This window comes from Pelodiscus sinensis, chromosome 4 (assembly GCF_052426305.1).
Source record: "Pelodiscus sinensis isolate ZL-2025 chromosome 4, ASM5242630v1, whole genome shotgun sequence".
Lineage (NCBI taxonomy): Eukaryota > Metazoa > Chordata > Testudines > Trionychidae > Pelodiscus > Pelodiscus sinensis.
Window position 1 is genome coordinate 73,891,608 of NC_143055.1, and position 21,421 is coordinate 73,913,028.

At 42.3% G+C, this 21,421-nt stretch overlaps 1 protein-coding gene across 6 annotated transcripts in view; it reads left to right on the forward strand.

Annotated features, from left to right (window-relative positions):
• Positions 1 to 21,421, forward strand: part of MARCHF1 (membrane associated ring-CH-type finger 1) — a 481,117-nt gene that overhangs the window by 443,994 nt on the left and 15,702 nt on the right. For all 6 annotated transcript variants that reach the window (XM_075930154.2, XM_089777941.1, XM_089777939.1 and 3 more), the window contains one exon: positions 19,122 to 19,269. In XM_075930154.2, the coding sequence (XP_075786269.2) occupies positions 19,122 to 19,269 (148 nt within the window). The remainder of the gene's footprint in view (positions 1 to 19,121; positions 19,270 to 21,421) is intronic.

Below are 21,421 nucleotides of genomic sequence, written 5' to 3' on the forward strand. Positions count from 1 at the left end.
TAATGTATTCAAAGAACACTTCAACGGGAGAGTCTGAGGGAATCCCACATCAGAATATCTATCTCATGGGTCAGTGGTTCGAGCCTTCACCTGACAGGTGGCAAATCCTACTTCAAATCTCTTCTTCCTTTCAGGTGAAGTAAGACTTGACCTGGAGGTCTTCCTGCATTCCAGCTAAGTGCCATAACCACTAGGCTATTTTTGTGTAAACTCACTTTTAGCAACAAGGACTGGATTAGGTATCCAAACACCTCTATTCCCCCAGTTGTGAATTGCACAGGGGCTTCGGTGTCAGGATATTTGGGGTAGGGCTGCATTGCACATGTTCAGAGGCAGAGACGTAAGAACCTAAGGGTTCAAGGAGGAATGAGCAACAAAGGAGGACCCCTGATTCGACTGAAGAAGGTAGGGCAATCAACTGATTATCTAGGATGTTAGTACACAAATGCAAGAAGCCTGGGAAACAAACAGGAAGAATAAGAAGCCCTGGCCCAGACAAAGAACTATGATTTGACTGGAATTACAGAGACTTGGTGGAATGACTCGCATGACTGGAGCACTGTCATGGAAGGGTATAAACTGGAGAACAAGTAGGGGAGAAAAGGAGGAGGAGTTGCATTGTATGTAAGAGAGCAGTATGGCTATGTCTAAACTACATCCCTCTTTTGAAAGAGGGATGTAAATTAGGCAAATGAAGAAGGGATTTAAATATCCTGCACTTGATTTGCATAATCGCGTCACAGCATTCTTTCGAAAAAGGGTATTTCAAAAGTGAAGCCGCTGTCTAGATGGGGTTCTTAAAAACACACACACACACACACACACACAACACACCAACCTTTTTCAAAAGATCCTGTACTCCACATGGTAGGCGTGGCACATGCTTTATCATCTTAACAGGAGGTGCCAGAAACCGACTCAATCTGAATGCTGTACAGAAGAGTATGTTGTATTGCATTGGGGCAGACAGTGGTGTTTGCTACAGATCGTACCATCCCCAACACCTTAATCTAAACTCTAGTGCAAGGCTACTCAACACGTGGCCCCGTGGTACAGTTTGGGTTTACATGGGGCTCACCACGCAGCCCGCAGGTGGGAGCCAAAACAATAGTCAATATAATGGTCTTCTATTGATATGTGTTTTTAGTAGTTAAATTCCTGGACTGTCATTGCTCATTAAAAGTGGTGTCATATGGGTGGAAATTGGATAAATATTCCACTTTATTAATATAATCAGAACCGACTTAAATGGGGCCTGCGTGTTGTGTAGTCTTACCTTAATCTTTGTATTCTTGGCTGTCCATGTGAAGGAAGCTATTTGCATGAATAGGCAACCACATTTAAGTTGCGGCCCTCGGCATGTACCGTGAGTATCACTGTGGCCCCTAGAGCTTCCAAAGTTGAGTAGCCCTGCTCTAGTGTCTGTTTGGCTTCGCTTTTTACACTCTTCTCTAAACTCTTCTTTCTGATCTCTTTGACTCTCCCTATGTGTGGAATCCCTGTTGTCTTTTCAGGAATGGAATGGATTCACAAGGCAATCTGTATTTTGTCTCTTCCTTCCTTCCCCCGCAAATAAAACAGTTACAGATTCTTTCCTCTGGCTGGTAGTTCAATAGTAGTGAGTGGTTTACTGTAAAGTCAGATATAATTAGCACTTTGACAGCTTGCCGAAAATAAATGTCTCCAAGCTATATACTCAGATTATATTCAACTATATTGAGTTCTCAGTTCACTGCCTTGTATACTTTGCTAAAGTCTTTGTTCTAAAAGGTCTTCCAAGATCTGCTGCTCATATTAGCATTATTTATGCTTCTCTATAGAACATTTGAATTAGCACATTTAGGTTCTGTCATAAAATACTAATTTCAGACTCTCCTTTGCACAAATTACTGTATAAACACAGATTGGGTTGGAATAAGGAGTATATTATCTATTTTTCTTCCTCTGTCCCTCCCAATTATTTACCTCTTGACAAAAAATGGAAACTATGTAATAAGATAGTCTTGGCTCTATCTATGAACAGAAGAAGCTCCATTCAGGTATGTGTACTGCTTCTGGTATTCTTTTAATGATTATGTCTATTTCCAGAATTATATATAGCAAAATGACTGATGCAACAAGAAAATACATCAAACAAAGATGTAATGATCTATCACTGTTGAATTTCCTTTTCCAGGGCTGCTCTGACCAATCCTAGAAAACAAAGATTGAGAGAAACATACAGTAGTTAAAATAAATGAATTCTTCTGACGGCATTTCTCTGCAGAACTGGACATATGTGTTCCCTTTCGCTAGCTCAGATATTCTCTGAGCTGCCTCTTGGAAATATCATAGCCTCTGAGTGGCTGCTATGACACTAACTGACCCTGTTCCTTGGGCCGCTATTACTGTGTCTTATGTTCTGAGATCTTTAACATCTCTTCTTTTGAAGTTTGTTTCGTAGTACAGAAGGTTAGTTTCCTCCTGCTCCAGATATGAAAAGGAGGGCACCTTTCCCCAAAGCAGCCTATATTGTAACTTCAATTTTGTATAGTTATTTGCCCTTTTTGCAAAAGAGAAATATCTGTGGATGTAAATAGCACATTAATTTGCAAACTTGGTAGCTAAATACAAAATTATGGGAATAAATTGTGGGCCAAGGCTTTTGGCCCAAGTGATGGTTGTGGGAAACCTTGAATGTAGTGAGGGGATCAAGGGATGCAGAAAGCTGCACCTTTAGCATGTTGCATAAATATGCTCTTTTAGGGCTTGAGGTATAGGATAGGACAACTCAGGGGTGCGTGGCTCTCTAGACAGTATTATCTGTGTCCCTGGAGCAGGGAAGATCGGAGATGCAAGCCAATGGTAACACTAAGCCTAAGGACGCAGCCATTAGGAGAGACTTCTGTCCCCACAACCAATCATCATGGGACTGCTTTGCATAACTGTTGTGTGCAGGGGAGAGACTTTGAATTGCAGGCATACTCTGAGTTAAGGCCTCTTGGAAAATTTGACCCAAAATGCCTCTAGTAAGCAAGGCTGTAAAGCAATCTCTAGAAAATGGACCTGCATCTCTAGCTACTCCAGAAAACCTGTCTTTCAGTAATTGCTCAAATAAAACTGGCTTAATGATTAACCAGCCTCTTTAAGGTGAGCTATAAAGGCATTTTGGTTCTGCTTCCTTTGACCTGTAGCCAGCTCCCTCAAGTACTATGGATTTCCTGTAGATATCCCAGCAGGGATAAGGAACTAGTTAACTACATTGACTACTACCCATAGTCTTGTTTAGATACCCTTCCCTCAGTGAGCATGGAGATTGTTTAGATTCATATTTCTGTGATAAATTATGACAGTTTAGTTTGTAATTACTAAAAGACGACTACAAACTTTGGTAACCGCTTCTTTTAGTTTTTGGAGGAAGATCCACTCTTATAACAATGGGGAAGCAAAAAGCTTGAATAAGGAGCAATGTGTACTGTTAACTAAGATTATTACAAACTTCTACATTGTCTTCCTTTTTCATAGGTTATAGCATGTGGACATAAAATCTACAGTGCAAATTGTTTCTAATCCAGTACACTTTTTAATGGCTGATTTTATTTTTGTCGAGGTTACAACAACTTGCTTCTATTTCTTTGTGCCTTTGGATGCTCCTCACAGTTGTATTATGAATTTACAAACTCAATACACAGTCTTATAGCACCCTCTAGTGGCTAACAGTCCTCATTCTCGAAACCTGAACAACACTTTTAAAAGACAGACATGGACACTTAAATTCATAACTTAGTCAGTTACTTTAAAAAAAATCATCTTAATCAGTGCTGAGTTTATAATGAAGGATGTGCCATGGCTCAAGCAAATTTTTAACTTTCATAACTGATGTGGCAAGCACAGATGTGCTAGACTCAGTCCTGGCACAAATTAAGCACTGGTCTTAAGCTACAAAGCCAGTGTCTTTATTACAATATTCTGCAAGTCCTGGCACAAATTAAGCACTGGTCTTAAGCTACAAAGCCAGTGTCTTTATTACAATATTCTGCAAGCTACTAACTCCCCTTCCCCCCTCCTATGACCATACGCCACTTTACCTTGACCCCTTAGAGTGCGTGCCAACTACTTTTGTTAAAATATCTGTTTGACTTAATATATTTCTGTGACATTGAGTATTTTTCCCAGATCTGTGAAAGAGCTCTGTGTAGATCAAAAGCTTGTCTCTCACCAGCAGCAATTGGTCCAGTAAAAGTTATTACCACACCCATCCTGAGTCTCATAGTACAGCAGCAGTACTGACAGCCTCACCAGCCCTCTGGAAAAGGTGGGAGAGGGCCCAGGTCTGGCCCCTGGAAGGGGTTGTTACCTGCACAAATTTCTCTGTCACTTGCACACTTTAGGGACACCCACCCTTACCCAATTCCTAGGGCTCAGGGTGTAACTTCCTGCAGGTTTGGAGGATCTTTTGCTACTGAAAGAGCTTTACACAGTAATAGTTTTATTCTCTATTTATTGGCAATTCCCAAGCAAGCAGAATACACATGCTAAACACATGCTCACCAATCCTGATAAAGGCAAGCAGACTTCCCTGTTGGCCAGGCAAGGTCAGTCTCTCTGGATCTTAGCTGCTGCCCATCTTGGTCATGCAGAGGAGGCTGTGTCTTGGAAGTGAGTTTCTTTCTTTGACCCCAGTTTATGTAACAAAACTTGAGTCCTGCTTAGCTATACTGTAACCAATTATTTTAGTATAATTTTACTAACCAACATACTGTAGCAATTACCTAACCAATCATACCCCACTACTTCAGTTGATTTACACCTAGCAAAATTAATTACACAGCAGACAGAAACAGTTACACAAATCATAGAATGTGGATTCCATCATCTCAACTATTGGTAAACAGCTTCTTGCTGGATGAAATGCTGTTAATTAAGTTTTCTCTTTACCCATCTTGATATCTGTTTCTTTATCTGGTGCCATTAGGATAGGATCCCTTCTCACAGCCTAGTGTGACACTATTTTCATGCAATTTAGATGGAATGTGACTCCAGGCTTTACAGCTAATGGCTGCTGCTCTTCAGTCTGGCTGCAGAAGAAGGCTTTAGTTGAGGCCTTCCACTTATGGCTACAGAAAAACCATATTATTATAGGGTGGGGCCTAGGTGGGGTTGGGACTAGGCACCCCTCAGTGCTGCACAGAGTGTGCCTCATGGTACCGCAGCAGCAATTGAATAGGCCCAGGAGCTCCAGGCACTTTTGTATCACCGGGCCTTGGGGCAGTTGGCCCCTTTGCCCCTCCTATTGATGAGCCTGCAATACAGATGTAATATTCTGGTGCATTTGTTAAAATGAAAATTATTGTATCAGCCTACTACAAGAAGATAAATATCCTGAGTGGTTCTAAATCCCTCATCAGCACTTCCACTGCTGTGCTATATTATTCCTTTTGTGGGTGGGTGTGCTTGACCTGCTACTGCAAGCTCTAGGTCCCTTTGAATCACTGGGCCCTGGGGTAGTTGCCCCCTTTGCCCCCTCCTGTGCTTGCTCGTGTTTGCCCCAGATGAAAAGGAGAGAAAGAGCTGAGAGATGCCTATGAAGTTTGTAACACACATTTCCAGAAAACACAAGGCATCCTTTGCATAAATAGGGACTTTACTGGAGTTGTGGCAGAAATGGATTAGGTTTGCTGTAGTCCCCCTCCTTTCCCCACATCCTTCCATCAGCCCACTCTTGTCTTATTTAGCTAGTAAGTTCTTCAGGCAGAGATCTATCTTATACAGCACCATGAAATCACAGTATAAACCCCTCTCCATGAGTGAAACCGGAGCATGGACAGTCACCACCCATACTGACTCCTATGGATACAATTCAATCTTTTTAATTTGTACTTATATGCTTTCTCCAGCTGCCTCCCCACAGTCAATTTAGACTGCTTTTGCTGTTTCTCTGGTCCATCCTCCTTGCAACTGTCTCTTTTTCTCTACCTGCCTCAGAGCACCTCCTCTAATGCAAAATTCTTCTCTTAGTTGTAGGATGACTTTGAAGGCAGCCCTTCACTTTTATCGCTTTCTCTCTCTTCTGATGCTGCTTCATTCCCTTCCCCAAGGTCTCTCTGATAGCCCTCTTTCTGTATCGTTTTGCCTCCTTAGTTATGTAATAAAAGGCTTTTGAACCTAAAAAGTTTAATGGGTGGCCAGTAACTTGGCTGCCCGGGGAAACTAGCCTCTGTTCCCTCCCTTTGTGCCCCCCTCTTCAGGCCCCCTAACTCGTGCAGGTGCCCAAAGTATGCCCATCACTGCCCACAACCCCAGCACTGCTCAGCTGGGAGCAGGCAGGCAAAGCCCCAGCTCTGGTGTGCAACAGCTTCAATGCCCAGAGCTTCTGGGAGATGCAGCTGCTGCTCCCACAGTCCCAGAGCTCTGGCCCCAGAGCATTGGACAGGCAATGTGTCCAATCCCAACTCCCTGTGGGAGGGGCCACAATAACCTGTTTGCGGAATTTCAGTCTGCCCTGGCCTATGGTATCTGCTGCCCATGCTATTGTATCAACCCATAAATGAGCCAGACTGATTCCCGTTATGTGTCTGTCAGTGTCCTGCTGAGACAGAGACCTTGGGATGAGCTGGTGATTAGTCTGCCAACATCACAACAACGGCTTAAGGAGAGATTTTCAGCTTATATAAATAAGGTAAAATGTTGTATAAGCATATTTAGATTACAGAAACTCATACAATGAGATCATAGAGGAGCACTATAAAAGAGCCTTCAAAATAGGCCAGAACTAGAGCCAATACTTGTTCACGATGGAAAGGAGTGTACATTCACACCCACACACCCTAACATTTCATCTGGTTTGGTTTGATAGTATGGGTTTATTCTAACATGAAAGTTTGCAACTGTTTGGAAATGGGGGGATTTACTTAGGCTTGATTGAAAGTTCAAAGACTTTCCATTTCTATCACTGAGTTCTTTTATGATGTTTTTAGTGTACCTGAAGGCTCTTTCCTAACAACAACAACATGCTTGGCAGTGTGGGTGCAAAGTGTCCATGTCCATAAGTTTAAAAGCTCCACGAAGTTATTACTGATCTGGTACATCCAAATTAAACATTGGTGACCACAACGTTGCCACTTGTCCATGTCTGGGCAATGTCTCCTGACCTTGAGTCCAATCTTCGGGGCTCAGTGTACAGGGACACTATCGCTGAGGCAGGCGATATAGCCAAAAAGTTCAAGGTGGCAGTAACCAATAAGGGCTTCAATTCTCTCGAGGCCAGTTCTCAATAACACAACCCTATTACTGATAAAAATCAAACTATCAAAAATGCCCATCCGTCGCTGTTCATAGTGCATATGAAATGCCTCCAGTCTCCTGCTGTCTTGTTTAAGCAACTGGGCTAGTGAGTGAGGGTAGCTGTGACCCTGGCCCAAAGCACATTTAACTCAAGCAGAACAGCTTCAGCAGACAAGAGAACAGCAAGGCCAGGGCTACTACAGGGCAGGGGCAGGCATAGGCACTATAGGAAACTTAATCCCACACGGGCTACAGTGCAAGCTCACTGACAAATCTCTAGGCTACAGCTTCCACAAGCAAGAGGGAAACAAGCCCTCCAATGCCCAGGGGACATGCAGCACAACTGTGTTTAAAACTCTTCCAAAGTCCTTTTTAAGGCAGGCAGAGGGAGGAATCAAACCCACAGTATCACTAAGCAAGGTAGGAAGTCTAACCCTTAGACTACAAAGCACAGAGTTGCTGCCTCTCAAATAATATTTAATTAAACTAACTCAGGCGGTCCCCAGCCACCATCACCAAAGCTAGCTGTACAACCCAGGCACGTACGTGGGCTGCAGCACATCCTTCTTCTCATGTACCTTTTTCAGGGAGCAGAAAGGGGAACTGCTTGGACAATCCTCTAACACGGCAGAGAAGCCCCACCTCTGGCCTACAAAGGAAGACTCATATACCACAGAGGAAATTAAAATGGTACAAATGGCCAGACTTGGTCAGACCAATAATCCTGCTACTCCAGTTGCCCATCTTCCTACAGTGGCTGATGCCAGATGCTTCAAAGGCAATGGATAGAAGAGGGCAATTATCAAGAGAGCCATCCTGTCAGTCAACCACTCCCAACAACTGGTAGTCTGAGTTTTTGGGATGCCTGCAGCATGGGATGTGTCCCTGACTCTTGGCTAATAACCTTTGGTGAAGCAACTCCATGCACTTCCTTTTTTATTTAACTCACATCTTCCTGCAAGCCACAGTCAGCATGTGCCCTCCTTGCTAGTCGATGTCATGAAGGCCAAACTGTATCACCTTTGGTTTACTTTAAATCTGCTGCCTATTCATGTCCTTGGGTTACCCTGACTCGTGTTATATGAAGAGGTGAATAACACGTCCTTATCTCCTCCACGTGGCTTTCAGAGCTCAAGCATAGCTTGCCTTTGTAATGGCTTTCCCTGTTCCCAAAGAGAGACTGGCTCCCTGTTCCCAAAGTCAGAGTTGAGGCTCCTAGCTATTAGTCTAAAGGTTACATGGTAGGCATCAGCATCCTTCCCTCACTCTCCTCAGTTGTTTAGTGGGGCATTCAAATATACCTCATGAGAAACAATTTTGGCACATAAGTCGTTCCTGGCCAAGGATCACAAACAGCAGTCGGTACTTGGGAGGGGTAGACGCTGGTTCAGTTTCCTTCTTCCTGACACACGAGATTTGAATAGGACTCTGCAGTCTCTCACATGTGAGTCCCAGTTATTTGTTTAAGTAGCATTTAGACAAGGTCTAATTGCTGAATCCCTTTATAGTCCAATAATCTGGGTGCTTGCTCACCTGTGTGGGTGATGTGGGTTGAATCCTGTCTCAGAAGGGACCTGAGCCGCTGTCTCTGAAGTGAACATCCAGCAGCCTGACTAAGAAGTGGTCTCTTTGGGGTGGGCCTACCTTATCCTGTTCTGCTGCAATTGTTCCACTTTCATTTGGTATTGCCAGGGCTGTTCCCCACTCTGGGGCCCGCAAAAAGCTCAAAACTTTGCCTTTACAGACACTGGTTATCAAAAACTTCCCCCAGAATCACAATACACAGATTTTGGGGAATTTGCTGCCACCATCAAGTGCTTTTTATCCTTAAAAGTGAGGGTGAACACTTGAACTCACCCCAAGGGCTACCCCAAAACAGCTTGCAAAAAAGAAAAGAAAAACAAGCTGTTGGCTCTGGTAGCTGACCCTTCAGTCAGAAACATGAAGACATGCGTACACACACACAGACAGATCTACGAGGACACAAGAATCAAATCATTGCCTTAAAAGAAGTGATTTTTATTATAAAACAAAAGATAAACTTGATAAAAGCATACTTTGCTGCTAGATATTACAGAGCAACTAAGGGAAACAAATTAAAACAGAGAAAAATCTCAGGCACAATGCTTAGATGGTAAAGGGGGAGGAGCGGCATAGATTCTCACAGAGCAGTTCAAACCAAACCACAAAATAAAGAAAAACTACCCTGAATGCGACTGGATTCACATTTCCCTGTTACTTCTAATTTTCTCTTTGTTCAGTCCACTCCCATGCTCTGAATTCCATGGGGGCATGGTAGTCCTGCCTGGGTTTAAATTATTCTGTCAACTCCTGGTTTCTTTCTCCCACACAAAGAAAACAGGAAAGGAACCTATATACAATTCAAATTTCAATACACACTCTCAATTGGCATAAACAACGAAAAGCACCTTATAGACTAACAGATTTATTGGAGCATAAGCTTTCATGGGAAAAGACCCACTTCATCAGATGCATGTAGTGGAAATTCCAGAGGCAGGTATAATATACAGGCACATAAAAAGAAAGGCGTACCAATCAAGAGGAAGACCATTAATAACAAGGTCAATTCAGTCAAGGAGGATGTGGCCCACTTTTAGCAGCTGATGTGGAGGTGTGATCACCAAGCAAGGAGAAACTGATTTTGTAGTTGGCTAGCCATTCGCAGTCTTTGTTTAATCCTAAATTGATAGTGTCAAATTTGCAAATTAATTGTAGCTCTGCAGTTTCTTTTTTAAGTCTGTTTTTGTTGCAGGATGGCTACTTTTAAATCTGCTACTGTGTGCCCAGGGAGACTGAAGTGTTCTCCAACAGCAGGGGTTCCCAAACTTTTTGACACGGGGACCAGTAAATCCATTAAGGAGCTTTTGGAGGACCTGTACCATTCATTTGCATATTTGCCTATTCATTAAGCAAATGATGAATATGCAAATAAGTTTCTGGTCCTCCAAAAGCCGTCAGTGCCATCTTTAGCAAAACTTTTGATATGGTCACCCACAATATTCTTGCCAGAAAGTTAAGGGAATATGGATTGGATAAGTGGACTGTAAGATGGATAGAAAGCTGGCTAGAGCAGGGTTTCCCAAACTTTTTACTTTAGTTGGAACCCATTTTTTTAGTACTGTTTTTTGCAGCCTAAAAATATAAATGCATATAAAAAAATGAAAAATGAATACATTTTCACTGCATATTATTTATTCACAATAACACTACATAACATAAATCTTAATTACAATTTAACCAGTAGAATTTTAACAGTTGTAAAGTTTGTTTATTTATAATTGAATGAGTTGAATATAAGTTATGTGTTCACTTTATAGCTTTTAAATAACTAAAAAGAGAACTAATGGCAAGGGTGATATTGTTTTGTGTCACATAGCAACTTTGTCAGGAGCAAAAGAAGAAAGTTTCATCTTCAAATCTGGTTCAACATTCAATCTATTTCTATATTTATTTTTGAAGAAAACCAAAGATGAGAAACTAGTTTCACACTTACATGTCGTGACGAAAGGCATAAAGAATTTGACTGCTTTCTCAGATAAATGTGAATATTCATTTCTACAGCTCAACCAAAAATCAATCAAGGAGAGTTTATCAAAGTTCTCTTAAGGCAGAGTCACAGGAAAGTTCAATTAATGAATCCACTTCTGTTGCACTCAATTGTAGTATTTCTTCATTTTTGGTGTCAACAGTAAACGGGTTCTTAATCCACATTTTACTGGCGTCAATTGGAGGAAAATATTTATTTAAACTTTGTTAGCCCCAAGAGGTGTTCTTGGATTGCTGCAAGAATCGCATCGAGATACTAGTTTCAGCATATTTTTCTTATAATTCAGTTAAAGTACAAAAAGACTTAAAGTTTCTCTTGTTAACTCGCTATGCCCATAAACTAAGTGTTTTAATTGTTGCCTCAACTTTTTCGTGAACTTTGAAAATATTAATTTTAGTGCCTTGTAAATTCAAACTTAAATCATTTAGAAGACAAAGTATGTCACATAAGTAAGCCACCATTGTTTTGTTAACCAAACAAATTCATGAAACCTATCTTTAAATGTAAATATAACATCTTTTGTTGATGGAGGCTGTCACTCCAAGAATAAAACTTCATCCTTCATTTCAAAGAGTTGTTTCAAAATGTTTCTTTTCGACAGCCATCGAATCTCACAGTGTAGTAAGAGATGCTCATGTTCACTTCCTAATTCGTTGCACAAAGCAGTAAAGATTCTGGAATTCAAAGGATGAGATTTTATATAATTTATAAACTTCACACATTCTTGAAGAGTGGAACTCAAAAGTGATGGCATAGTTTTCACAGCTAATGCCTCTCTGAATACTGTAGTGCACCCATACACAGTCAGGCGCTACAGTTCGAATCCACGGAACAAGCCCAGTGCGAGACCCTGCCATTGCTTGAGCCCCATCACTGCTCAGTCCAACACACTTTTTCCAGTCAATATCACTTTGAATAATACAATCATTTATTAGCTTAAAAATTTCAGCAGCCGTTCTTGTTGGAAGTGGTTTACAAAATAAGATCTTCTTGAATGGAGCTTTCATAATCATATCTAATAAAACACATCAAATTGGCAGCATCAGCTATATCAGTGCTTTCATCCACTTGTAATGCAAAAAACTGACTATTCTGTATTCGGTGAATGAGCGTTTTTTCAATATTTTTCACCATTTCTTCAATTCTACATTTTATTGTATTGTTGGATAAAGACAGAGAACCCAACTGATTTCCCTTTTTTCCTCCATAAATACAGGATGTAATAATATTCAATGCAAGAAGTATTAACCTTTCACCAACAGTATGCAGGAAACCTGTCTCGGCTATTAGTTTTGAAACTTCATATGAAGCCAACACACAGTTTTCATTTGAAGAGCCCATAGAAAGTGCATGCTTTTTTTTAAAAAGCAAAAGCTAATTCATTTCTCTTATTTATGAAAAAATCTATGGGCTTACTCGCGTATTCTGGATGTTTGCATTCCAAATGGCGTTTCAGTTTTGATGGTTACATGCACTCGTTGGATAGTTGTGTGTGACAGATTAGGCATAATGGCAAGTGATTATCACTACCAACACTTATAAAACCAAATTTCAAATACTCAATCAGAATAATTGCGGGTCCAAGGAGTTTTTATCATCTTCTTCTCACTTGTACTAGGCTGCACATCATTCAAACATTTTGTAGTTGTATTTCCAGTCACATTCTTCAGCCATTTATCCATATTGAAGATGAAAATAAGAGGGTATGTTGTTGAAAATAAATGAAAAAAGCTTAAGCAGTTAACCTAAGAGGACGTGCATGTTGTCCCACTGTGCGGAAACAAGCTGAGGCTGCTGTATCACATGACAGGAAAACCAATGACACAGGCTTGGCTGCATGAAAATACACGTGCTTCCGGGGAAACAAAGCCCTTTCTCTCTACCCTTGCCAGGTGGCCTGCACTCTCCGACCCTGTGCGGCCCCTACAGAGAGCCCGCCCCCTGGAGGAGCCACTGAATTCCCATAAGTAGTAGTCCACCACTCACCCATGGAGACCACCGCCATCCAGCAACCCCAGTTGTATCCTCCGTCCAGCCAGGGCTTGGGGATGCTGGGAGGCCAGAACTCCCAGCTGTATCCTCCGTCCAGCCCGGGCCAGGGCTTGGGGATGCGGCACCACATGGGCATGCTTGGAGCCCGGAACACCCCAACAGCCATGCCGCAGCCCGGTAGCGGGCTGCGGCCCATAGTTTGGGAAACGCTGTCCTACAGGTTTTTGTATGTTACCATTCCTGATATCTGATTTGTGTCCATTCTTTTACATAGGGACTGTTCAGTTTGGCCAGTGTATATGGCAGAGGGGTATTGCTGGCACATGGCGTATATTACATTGGTAAATGTGTAAGTGAATGATCCCGTGATGGTGTGGTTTATGTGGTTAGCTTCTGTGATGGTGTCACTGTAAATATGGGGGCAAAGTTGGCACCAAGGTTTGTTGCAGGGATTGATTCCTAAGTGAGAGTTACTGTGGTGTGGTATATAGTTGCTGGTGAAAATAATGGTTCTCTTAATTGGTTCTCTTGGCCCCCTGGCCAAAACCTTTGCTAGCGACCTGAATTAACAAGAAAGATCCTGATTAGATCACCAGTGCTGGAAGTTCTCTGACCACTGCCTCCACAAGATGATAGCCTGGCCAAGATAATAGCTGGGTTATAATGCCCTCCAGATTAATATTTAGGGTGAAGATCAAGTTCATAGGATGAGCATCTGTGGGAGGAGTTTGTTCAGAGATGTAAAAGATCTAGAGAGTCAAATGAAAAGAGGTGTTTTAGGATTTTGCACCTTCAACCTTGTCAGTGAATGTTGAGATCTCCCAGGACTATACATCTGCAGTATATCACCATCGTTGCCAAAAGCTGTAAAAAAATTCATAGAGGAATTTCATCAAAGCTGTGTTATACAATATTGCTGGCCACATCCTGAGGCAAAGCTCTCTAACTTCAATAAGTATGCGCGTAACTATTGAGCCAGATTTTAGATCATGTGCGTGAGTCACTGGGAAGCCTAGAGCTGGCATAGTGGCTCCCATTCTGTTCTCAAATTACCCCTTATAGCGCAGGAGATATAGCTGAGGGTGTAACCAGAACCCATCTGTATTGCAGTGATCCTCAGCTGCTAGAACAGCCTTCAGAGTAGCCCACAACTTATGCTGCAGACTAACCTAGTCTGTGATCAGTGAGCCAAAAAGAGACAATTTTTCTTCCCCAAGAGCAGTTTGGAGGTAGCCTTGGATAGCAGCTGTGATATGCACTTTGTCTAGTCAAAGCAGTGCAAAGTAGTCAGCATGGCTTTGAGAATCTTATCATTAGTCACAGTGAGTACATCTAACTATAGTTAAACCCTCAAGGTTGGCCTATGTCAGATGACTCAATCTTGGGGGGGGGGGGGGTTAGGCTATGGGGCTGGTTAGTTACAGAGTAGACATTTTGGCTGCAGCTCAGGTCCTTGCCCTTCCCTTCCCTCCCCCCAGAACTAAACAGTACCATAGCCCAATCCCAAGTCAGCTGACATGGACCAGTCACAGCTGTTTAATTGCAATGTAGACATTCCCCATATGGACATAAGTGAGAGAAATGTGTCAGAAAATGCAGCCCAAAATTACACTGTTGCCATATCATTTTACAGACTCATTTAATTGTCTACCCTTTATAAATTCCTCATCTTTCTACATTAGCGCTTGCTAGTGTTCTCCTTCCTGTCTAATATATTTATTTAGGTATAGGCCCTTAGCTCTATTAGCACACAGTTTCAAGTAGAATTTCATTTTGGTACTTTTTTGCATTCTTTATTGGTTCTCAGCTTTAATATCCTGTTAACTTAATTAACCTACTTGTAGTGGGGTGTATCAGGCCCTTTGAGGCTCCCTACTGAAGACCTCATGGTCCTATCAAACTCCCCACCCCAGAAAAGGAGAAATAAAGGTGCATCCTCCAAGCCTGGTGGATCAGCCCTTTGCAGTTAGAGGGCCTTAGAAGAGAACAAGGTAACTACACTACTGAAATGAAACTAGTGAATACCAATACCATTAAATACTGCTACCAATAGGTACATAAGAGAAAATGCGATGACAGATGTCTGTAGACAACCCATGTATTTCAGGTAAAGCAGTCAACATTAACATCAGGTATTTAAACTGAGGTGTAATTGTTTTGCTCCTTTTCCAAAAGAGTGCATTTTCCTTAGAAATCTAATCTTTTGTGGAAAGGCTTGAATGGCATTTTCACCTTTAAATGATGAAAAGTCTACAGGTCTAGTATTTTAAGTTGTGATGATGGATGGATGTCAGGCTGTATAGAATGTAGAATAACTACTGTTGTTATATACTATCTAAATTAGCTACAAGACACAAAGAACTGAGCACAAATTTCTCTTTCTTATGCCTGTCCGTGAACAAATAATCACACAGAAGCTTCTATTTTGCATTCAATGATACCAAGAGGTGATAGTCTGAGAAAATTGAAAAGACTAAATGCTTGACATGTACCTGGCAAGAAGACTGATAGTTCTGTCTCATCTCACACTGGAATTGCTGAAAGAACTCACAGCAAAGTATTATGTTAAGACTGCAAGATTTAATGAGAACTGTAATAAAACCAGCTATCCCAAGGCCTTGGAAGTGAATGCTCCAGAGACCTCAGAGAGGAGTCTATAGCAGCAGCTGTGAAGCAAGCATATAAACCTAGAAAATTCATCTAGACCACCTGCTATAACTGTTAACTTGAAAATAATCCATGAACATCTTGCACATTGATCTTGTTTTTATCTGAATTTCAAAAAATACAGCTCAAAGTGAGTTGTGGGGGAGAGATTGCTATGAAAAACTGAACATTGTTTGATCCAGCACACCATTTATAGGTCCACTTGCTTGTAAAAGTAGTCATCTGAAACTATGGCACAGCACTAAGGTAATGACGTATTCCAACTTTACCTAATCAAGTACAGGTTTGCCCTCCCTAGTCAAGTACCCTCGGGCTCTCTGAGCTCTCCTTGGGGCCACCAGCCTCCAAGGTCACTGGCCCCTGATCCTGGGCTCTTCTCCCAGCCGCCAACTTCGCTCCTAGCCTCAGCTTGGCTCCCGGCCACCGGCTCCTGTTGCCCACCCAGCTCTGCAACAAGTCCCTGCTGGGGTCCTGCTGCCCACCAGCTACCACTCTGTCACCAGGCCTCTCTGGTCCAGCAACATCTATGGTCCGGCCAGACCATGGATGATGTTGGCCCAGAGACATTCAACTGATACCATTGCTGTAGAATCCACTATAGGCAATCAATCAATCAACATTTCACTTTAATCAAGAAGGGGGATTAATATGAAAGTTGAAAGGTGGATAAGCAACTGGTTAAAGGGGAGACTACAGCGGGTCATATTGAAAGGTGAACTGTCAGGTTGGAGGAAGGTTACTAGCGAATTTCCTCAGGGATCAATTTGGAGCCAATTTTATTTAATCTTTTTATCGCTGACCTTGGCACCAAAAGTGGAAGTGTCCTGATAAAATTTGCAGATGACACAAAGTTGGGAGGTATTGCCAATTCAGAAAGGGATCAGGATATCATACAGGAAGATCTGGATGACCTTGTAAATTGGAGTGGTAGCAATAGGATGAAATTTAATGGTGAGAAGTGTAAGGTTATGCATTTAGGGATTAATAACAAGAATTTTAGTTATAAGCTGGGGACACATCAGTTGGAAGTAACAGAGGAGGAGAAGGACCTTGGAGTCCTGGTTGATTATAGGAGGACTATGAGCCGCCATTGTGACATGGCCGTGAAAAAGGCTAATACGGTCTTGGGATGTATTAGGCGAGGTCTTTCCAGTAGGGATAAGGAGGTGTTAGTGCCATTATACAAGGCATTGGTGAGACCCCATTTGGAGTACAGTGTACAGTTCTGGTCTCCCATGTTTAAGAAGGATGAATTCAAACTGGAACAGGTAAAGAAGGGCCACTAGGATGATCCGAGGAATGGAAAATCTCTTTTATGAAAGGAGACTCAAGGAGCTTGGCTTGTTTACCTTAACCAAAAGAAGGCTGAGGGGGGACATGATTGCACTCTTTAAATATATTAGAGGGATAAATACCAGGGAGGGAGAGGAGTTATTTAAGCTTAATACCAATGTGGACACAAGAACAAATGGATATAAGCTGGCTAGTAGGAAGTTTAGACTTGAGATTAGACGAAGGTTTCTAACCATTAGAGGAGTGAGGTTCTGGAACGGCCTTCCAAGGGAAGTAGTGGGGGCAAAAGATCTATCTGGTTTCAAGATTAAACCAGATGGCTACGTCTACACTGGCCACAATTTCCGGAAAAGCCATGCAAATCAGGTAAGTCGGGATAGGGAAATGTACGGGGGATTTAAATATCCCCTGCGGATTTAAATAAACATGTCTGCCGCTTTTTTTCCGGCTTGGGGAAAAGCCGGAAAAAAAGCGTCTAGACTGGTGCGATCCTCCGGAATAAAGCCCTTTTCCGGAGGATCTCTTATTCCTACTTCAAAGTAGGAATAAGAGATCCTCCGGAAAAGGGCTTTATTCCGGAGGATCGCACCAGTCTAGACGCTTTTTTTCCGGCTTGGGGAAAAGCATGGGGTACAGATCACAGCTGGAGGATTCTCTGCATCTTGGGGTCTTCAAAGTATTTGAAGGCTTCAATATCTGAGATATAGGTGAGAGGATTATTCTAGGAGGGGGTGGGTGAGATTCTGTGGCCTGCACTGTGCAGGGGGTCAGACTAGATGATCATAATGGTCACTTCTGACCTTAACGTCTATGCGTCTATGAGAATGTCTAAATTATATGTCTTTAAAGTTGCCATAAGGTTTCAAAATTAAGCAAATTTATACAAAATCAGAGAAATAAACTCTGGTTTTATGCATTCATCTGCTTGTAAGTGTCAATTTGTATCTTGCTGTCATAGGTTGAACATATGAAGAAAATGCATAAAATAAAGATTGTAGATGACCACGAGGGAGGTTTTACCATTGTATATGGCACTGGGGAGACTGTTACAAGAATACTGTGTCCAGTTCTAATGTCATACTTTAAAAACACTATATGAAGCTGAAAAAGTGAGGAAAGCTTTTGTAACATCCTTTGACCTACCCATCCTATCTTCAGCCTCAAATGTCTGGACTTAACTGTACCTGAACATAGCATCTTCCCCAGAATCATAACTATTTCCACATTCAGCATTGCTTCACTTGGAAAGTGATGCTTTTTGCACTATTACTGAAGTTGTAGCATCATAAAGGAATCGCTGTCCTGTAAAGAACACCAACATGACCATACAAATGGAGTATAAGTCCTGACAAGGGGTTAAATAGGTGCTATTGTTGGTAGAGGAATCACCTTTCTGCATGAGTTGGAAAGAGAAAGCACATAAATCTGTCAGAAAATTTTGAATCTAAATTTCCTTGCCTCCTCATCTTGCTCTGTTTTTTGTTTGTTTGCACTTCAGCTCTGTCCCATGCCTTGGGGCTCCCAAGTTCTGTATGTGTTGGCAGCTGAATTTACCTTCTGTTTTGTGCCATTTCTTAAATACTTTGTGAAGGAGCTACAACTATGTAACTTTCATTATCTCTAGAGTTCAGTCACATAACATCAGAAAGGTGGCAGTATTGTACTGTGTTTTCCACCTACTTTAATAGTACTCATGCAGGTGGTATCTGTGGATTTCAAAATTATTTATAAAAGTCAAAGACAATTTGTTTCTAAATACCCTATCTTTTTGTCTAAAAAGCAAGTATGTTAGTAGATTTGTTTGACTTAAGAGATGGCTCTATGGTAAAAGCAAACAAATATCTACAAAGTATTAACAAAAGGAAAAGCCTGAGTTTGAAGTCAACTGAGTTGTATGGGTATAATTGAGAAGAGACTTTTCCCTGATGCATCAAATCAATCCAGAACCAACCCCAGGATTAAGTGATGGGTTTTTAAGCAGCCAAGAACAGTTGGAGTTCTGGAAGATGTGAATTCTTCTTCATAGCTCCACATTTGGGGTGCATGCGGCAGTTAAAACTAAATAGTCATGTTCTGATTTTATTAGTCAGCTGTTGCTGCAAACAGACATAACACATGTTCCTAAGAACTTTTTTTTAAGAGATAGCATTTTAAGCATCACAAACTTTAAAAACCTACACCAGTTCATAAATACAGGATCATGTGGGAGGAGTCTCATCTGTGATCTCTTACCATGCCTAATCATATTTTCTTCATGTTTCACACAGGAATAACCAGAATGACAAGACAGCTTTGATTTTTAACAAGCCCGCTTAATTTAATTCTTTTCTGATTTCAGTGGGAGAAACTACAGATGACAACAAGTGAAAGGAGGAAAATAGTCTGCTCAGTTACATTCCATATTATTGCTATTACCTGTGTTGTTTGGTCCCTATATGTTTTAATAGATCGGACTGCTGAGGAAATTAAGCAAGGCAATGACAACGGTAAGTGTCTTTATATCCTTCTCTGCCAACAGTGAGGGGGTACAGATATGCAGACACATAGCAAGGTATTAGAGGCTTGGCTTGACAAAGCCAAGGACACAGAATTCAGTTTACAAACCTGTTTTTTGCTCACTGTATTTTCTTTCCTGCCATGCCAAGAGATCACAGTTCAATGCACCCATCACAACAGCTAAACTATTCAGTTCATTCTTTTCATTTAACTTCAGTAGCTCAGCTTTTTTAAACTATAATTAAAAATTGATGCATGAAACTCAAAGTTCATTGCAAGTTCAGAACATCCAAAAACCTTAAACCACTCATCTGACCTACTGACGTCTCTCAAGTCTACAAAATTGGGGTTGTAATTTTGCAACAGGCTCTTAGAAGATTCCAAGCAAGTTGACTTGACTTCCAGAGCCAGCACAAAATTCACTGGAGTGTAAAAATTCCTATGCAGCCCTTAATGTGGGAATTAAATGTCACAGAGGTCTTTTCCTGCATTCTCTGCACACAGCTGGATTTCATTCTCTGATAGCAGCCTTTTTTGTGATATTTCAGCACTTCAGGTTCTAATGGGTACCCATACATGCAAAGATTGAGCAAAATGAATGTAAGAGGGAGCAATTACTGGAACAGTTTAGAACAGAAATAGTCAATTATTTTTGTCAACATCCAAATTTCTTCATCAAGGCATAGTCAAGGTCCTAGATCCAGAGAAAACAATCAGTAAATATAAAGATTTGGTGGGGTTTTTTACAAAGCTTCTGACTGTCCAGATTTGATCTATAGTCTGACTATTGACTACTCTTGATTTAGAACTTTAAAACAAGCGTTGACTGTTATTTCAGTACTACTAATAGTATAATAGTTCTTTCAGGATACCACAGCCAGTATTACTGTGTTAAGGTTTTTGGGATCCGTTATGAGTTCACAACTGGATTTACATAGCTGATTTGTTTTACAACAGACTACAATGGGTTAATGAGCTAAGCAGATCATTTCCAACATGCTAGAGTATACTACATTCGTAGAGTTGCAAATGCTCTGCTCCTTTTAGTAGCCAGAATGCATTAAGGTAAAAATGTAACACATGGGAGAAAATCGTGGCCATGGATATGCCTCTGGGCTCTCAGTGAAGTCAATGAGGGAAACAGACAAGTACATTCAGAAACAGAATTTGATCCATAGAGAGTGGCATTATTTGAGTAGCTTGGACCTCCTACTGCAGACAAAACTGAATAGCTCTTATTCCCTACCATGAGGCAGTAGCATACCCACTCTTGCATACTAGCCTACTAACGTGAGAAGATGGGGGCGGGGGTTGGAAATTCCTAACACTATTTTCCTTACTGTTGCTTGGAATACAGGCAGTCCCCGAGTTACGCGGATCCTCTCCAGCAGACCAGGGAGAGGAAGCAAAGCGGCGGAACACGTGGGCAGCGGACAGCCCTGTCAGCTGGCCGCGTCCTCCGCAGCTTGGCTCTGCTTTGCCCCCCCCCCCCCCCGTCTCCCTGGTCTGCAGACCAGAGGGATGGGGGGCAAAGCAGAGCAAAGCCGCGGAGCACACGGGCAGCGGACAGCCCGGACGCGTCTGGGCTGTCCACTGCCCGCGTGTTCCGCCGCTTTGCTCCCCATCCCCCTGGTCTGCAGACCAGGGAGACGGGGAGCAAAGCCACAGAGCCTGAGGGCAGCAGGACAGCCACGGCGCATCTGGGCTGTCCCGCTGCCCCCATGCTCCGTGTCTTTGCTCCGGACACCTGTGGTACAGCAGCTGGGGCGCTGCCAGTTGGTCCCGTAGCGCCGCTCTGGGCACGACTGGACCAACCGGGCAGCACCCCAGCTGTTCTGCCCCAGGCGTCCTGATTCAGCCACTGCTGGTCAGATTCAGCAGCGGCTGAATGAGGACGCCTGGGGCAGAGCAGCTTGGGTGCTGCTGGGTTGGTCCAGTAGCGCCGAGGAGCGGCGGCGCTACTGGACCAATCCAGCAGCACTCCAGCTGCTCTGCCCCAGGCGTCCTCAAGTCAGCCGCTGCTGAAACTGACCAGTGGCTGACTACAGGAAGCCCCTGCCCTGGGCTTCCTGGAATCAGCCGCTGATCGGTTTCAGCAGCAGCTGACTTGGGGATGCCTGGGGTTCTTAAGTTGAATCTGTA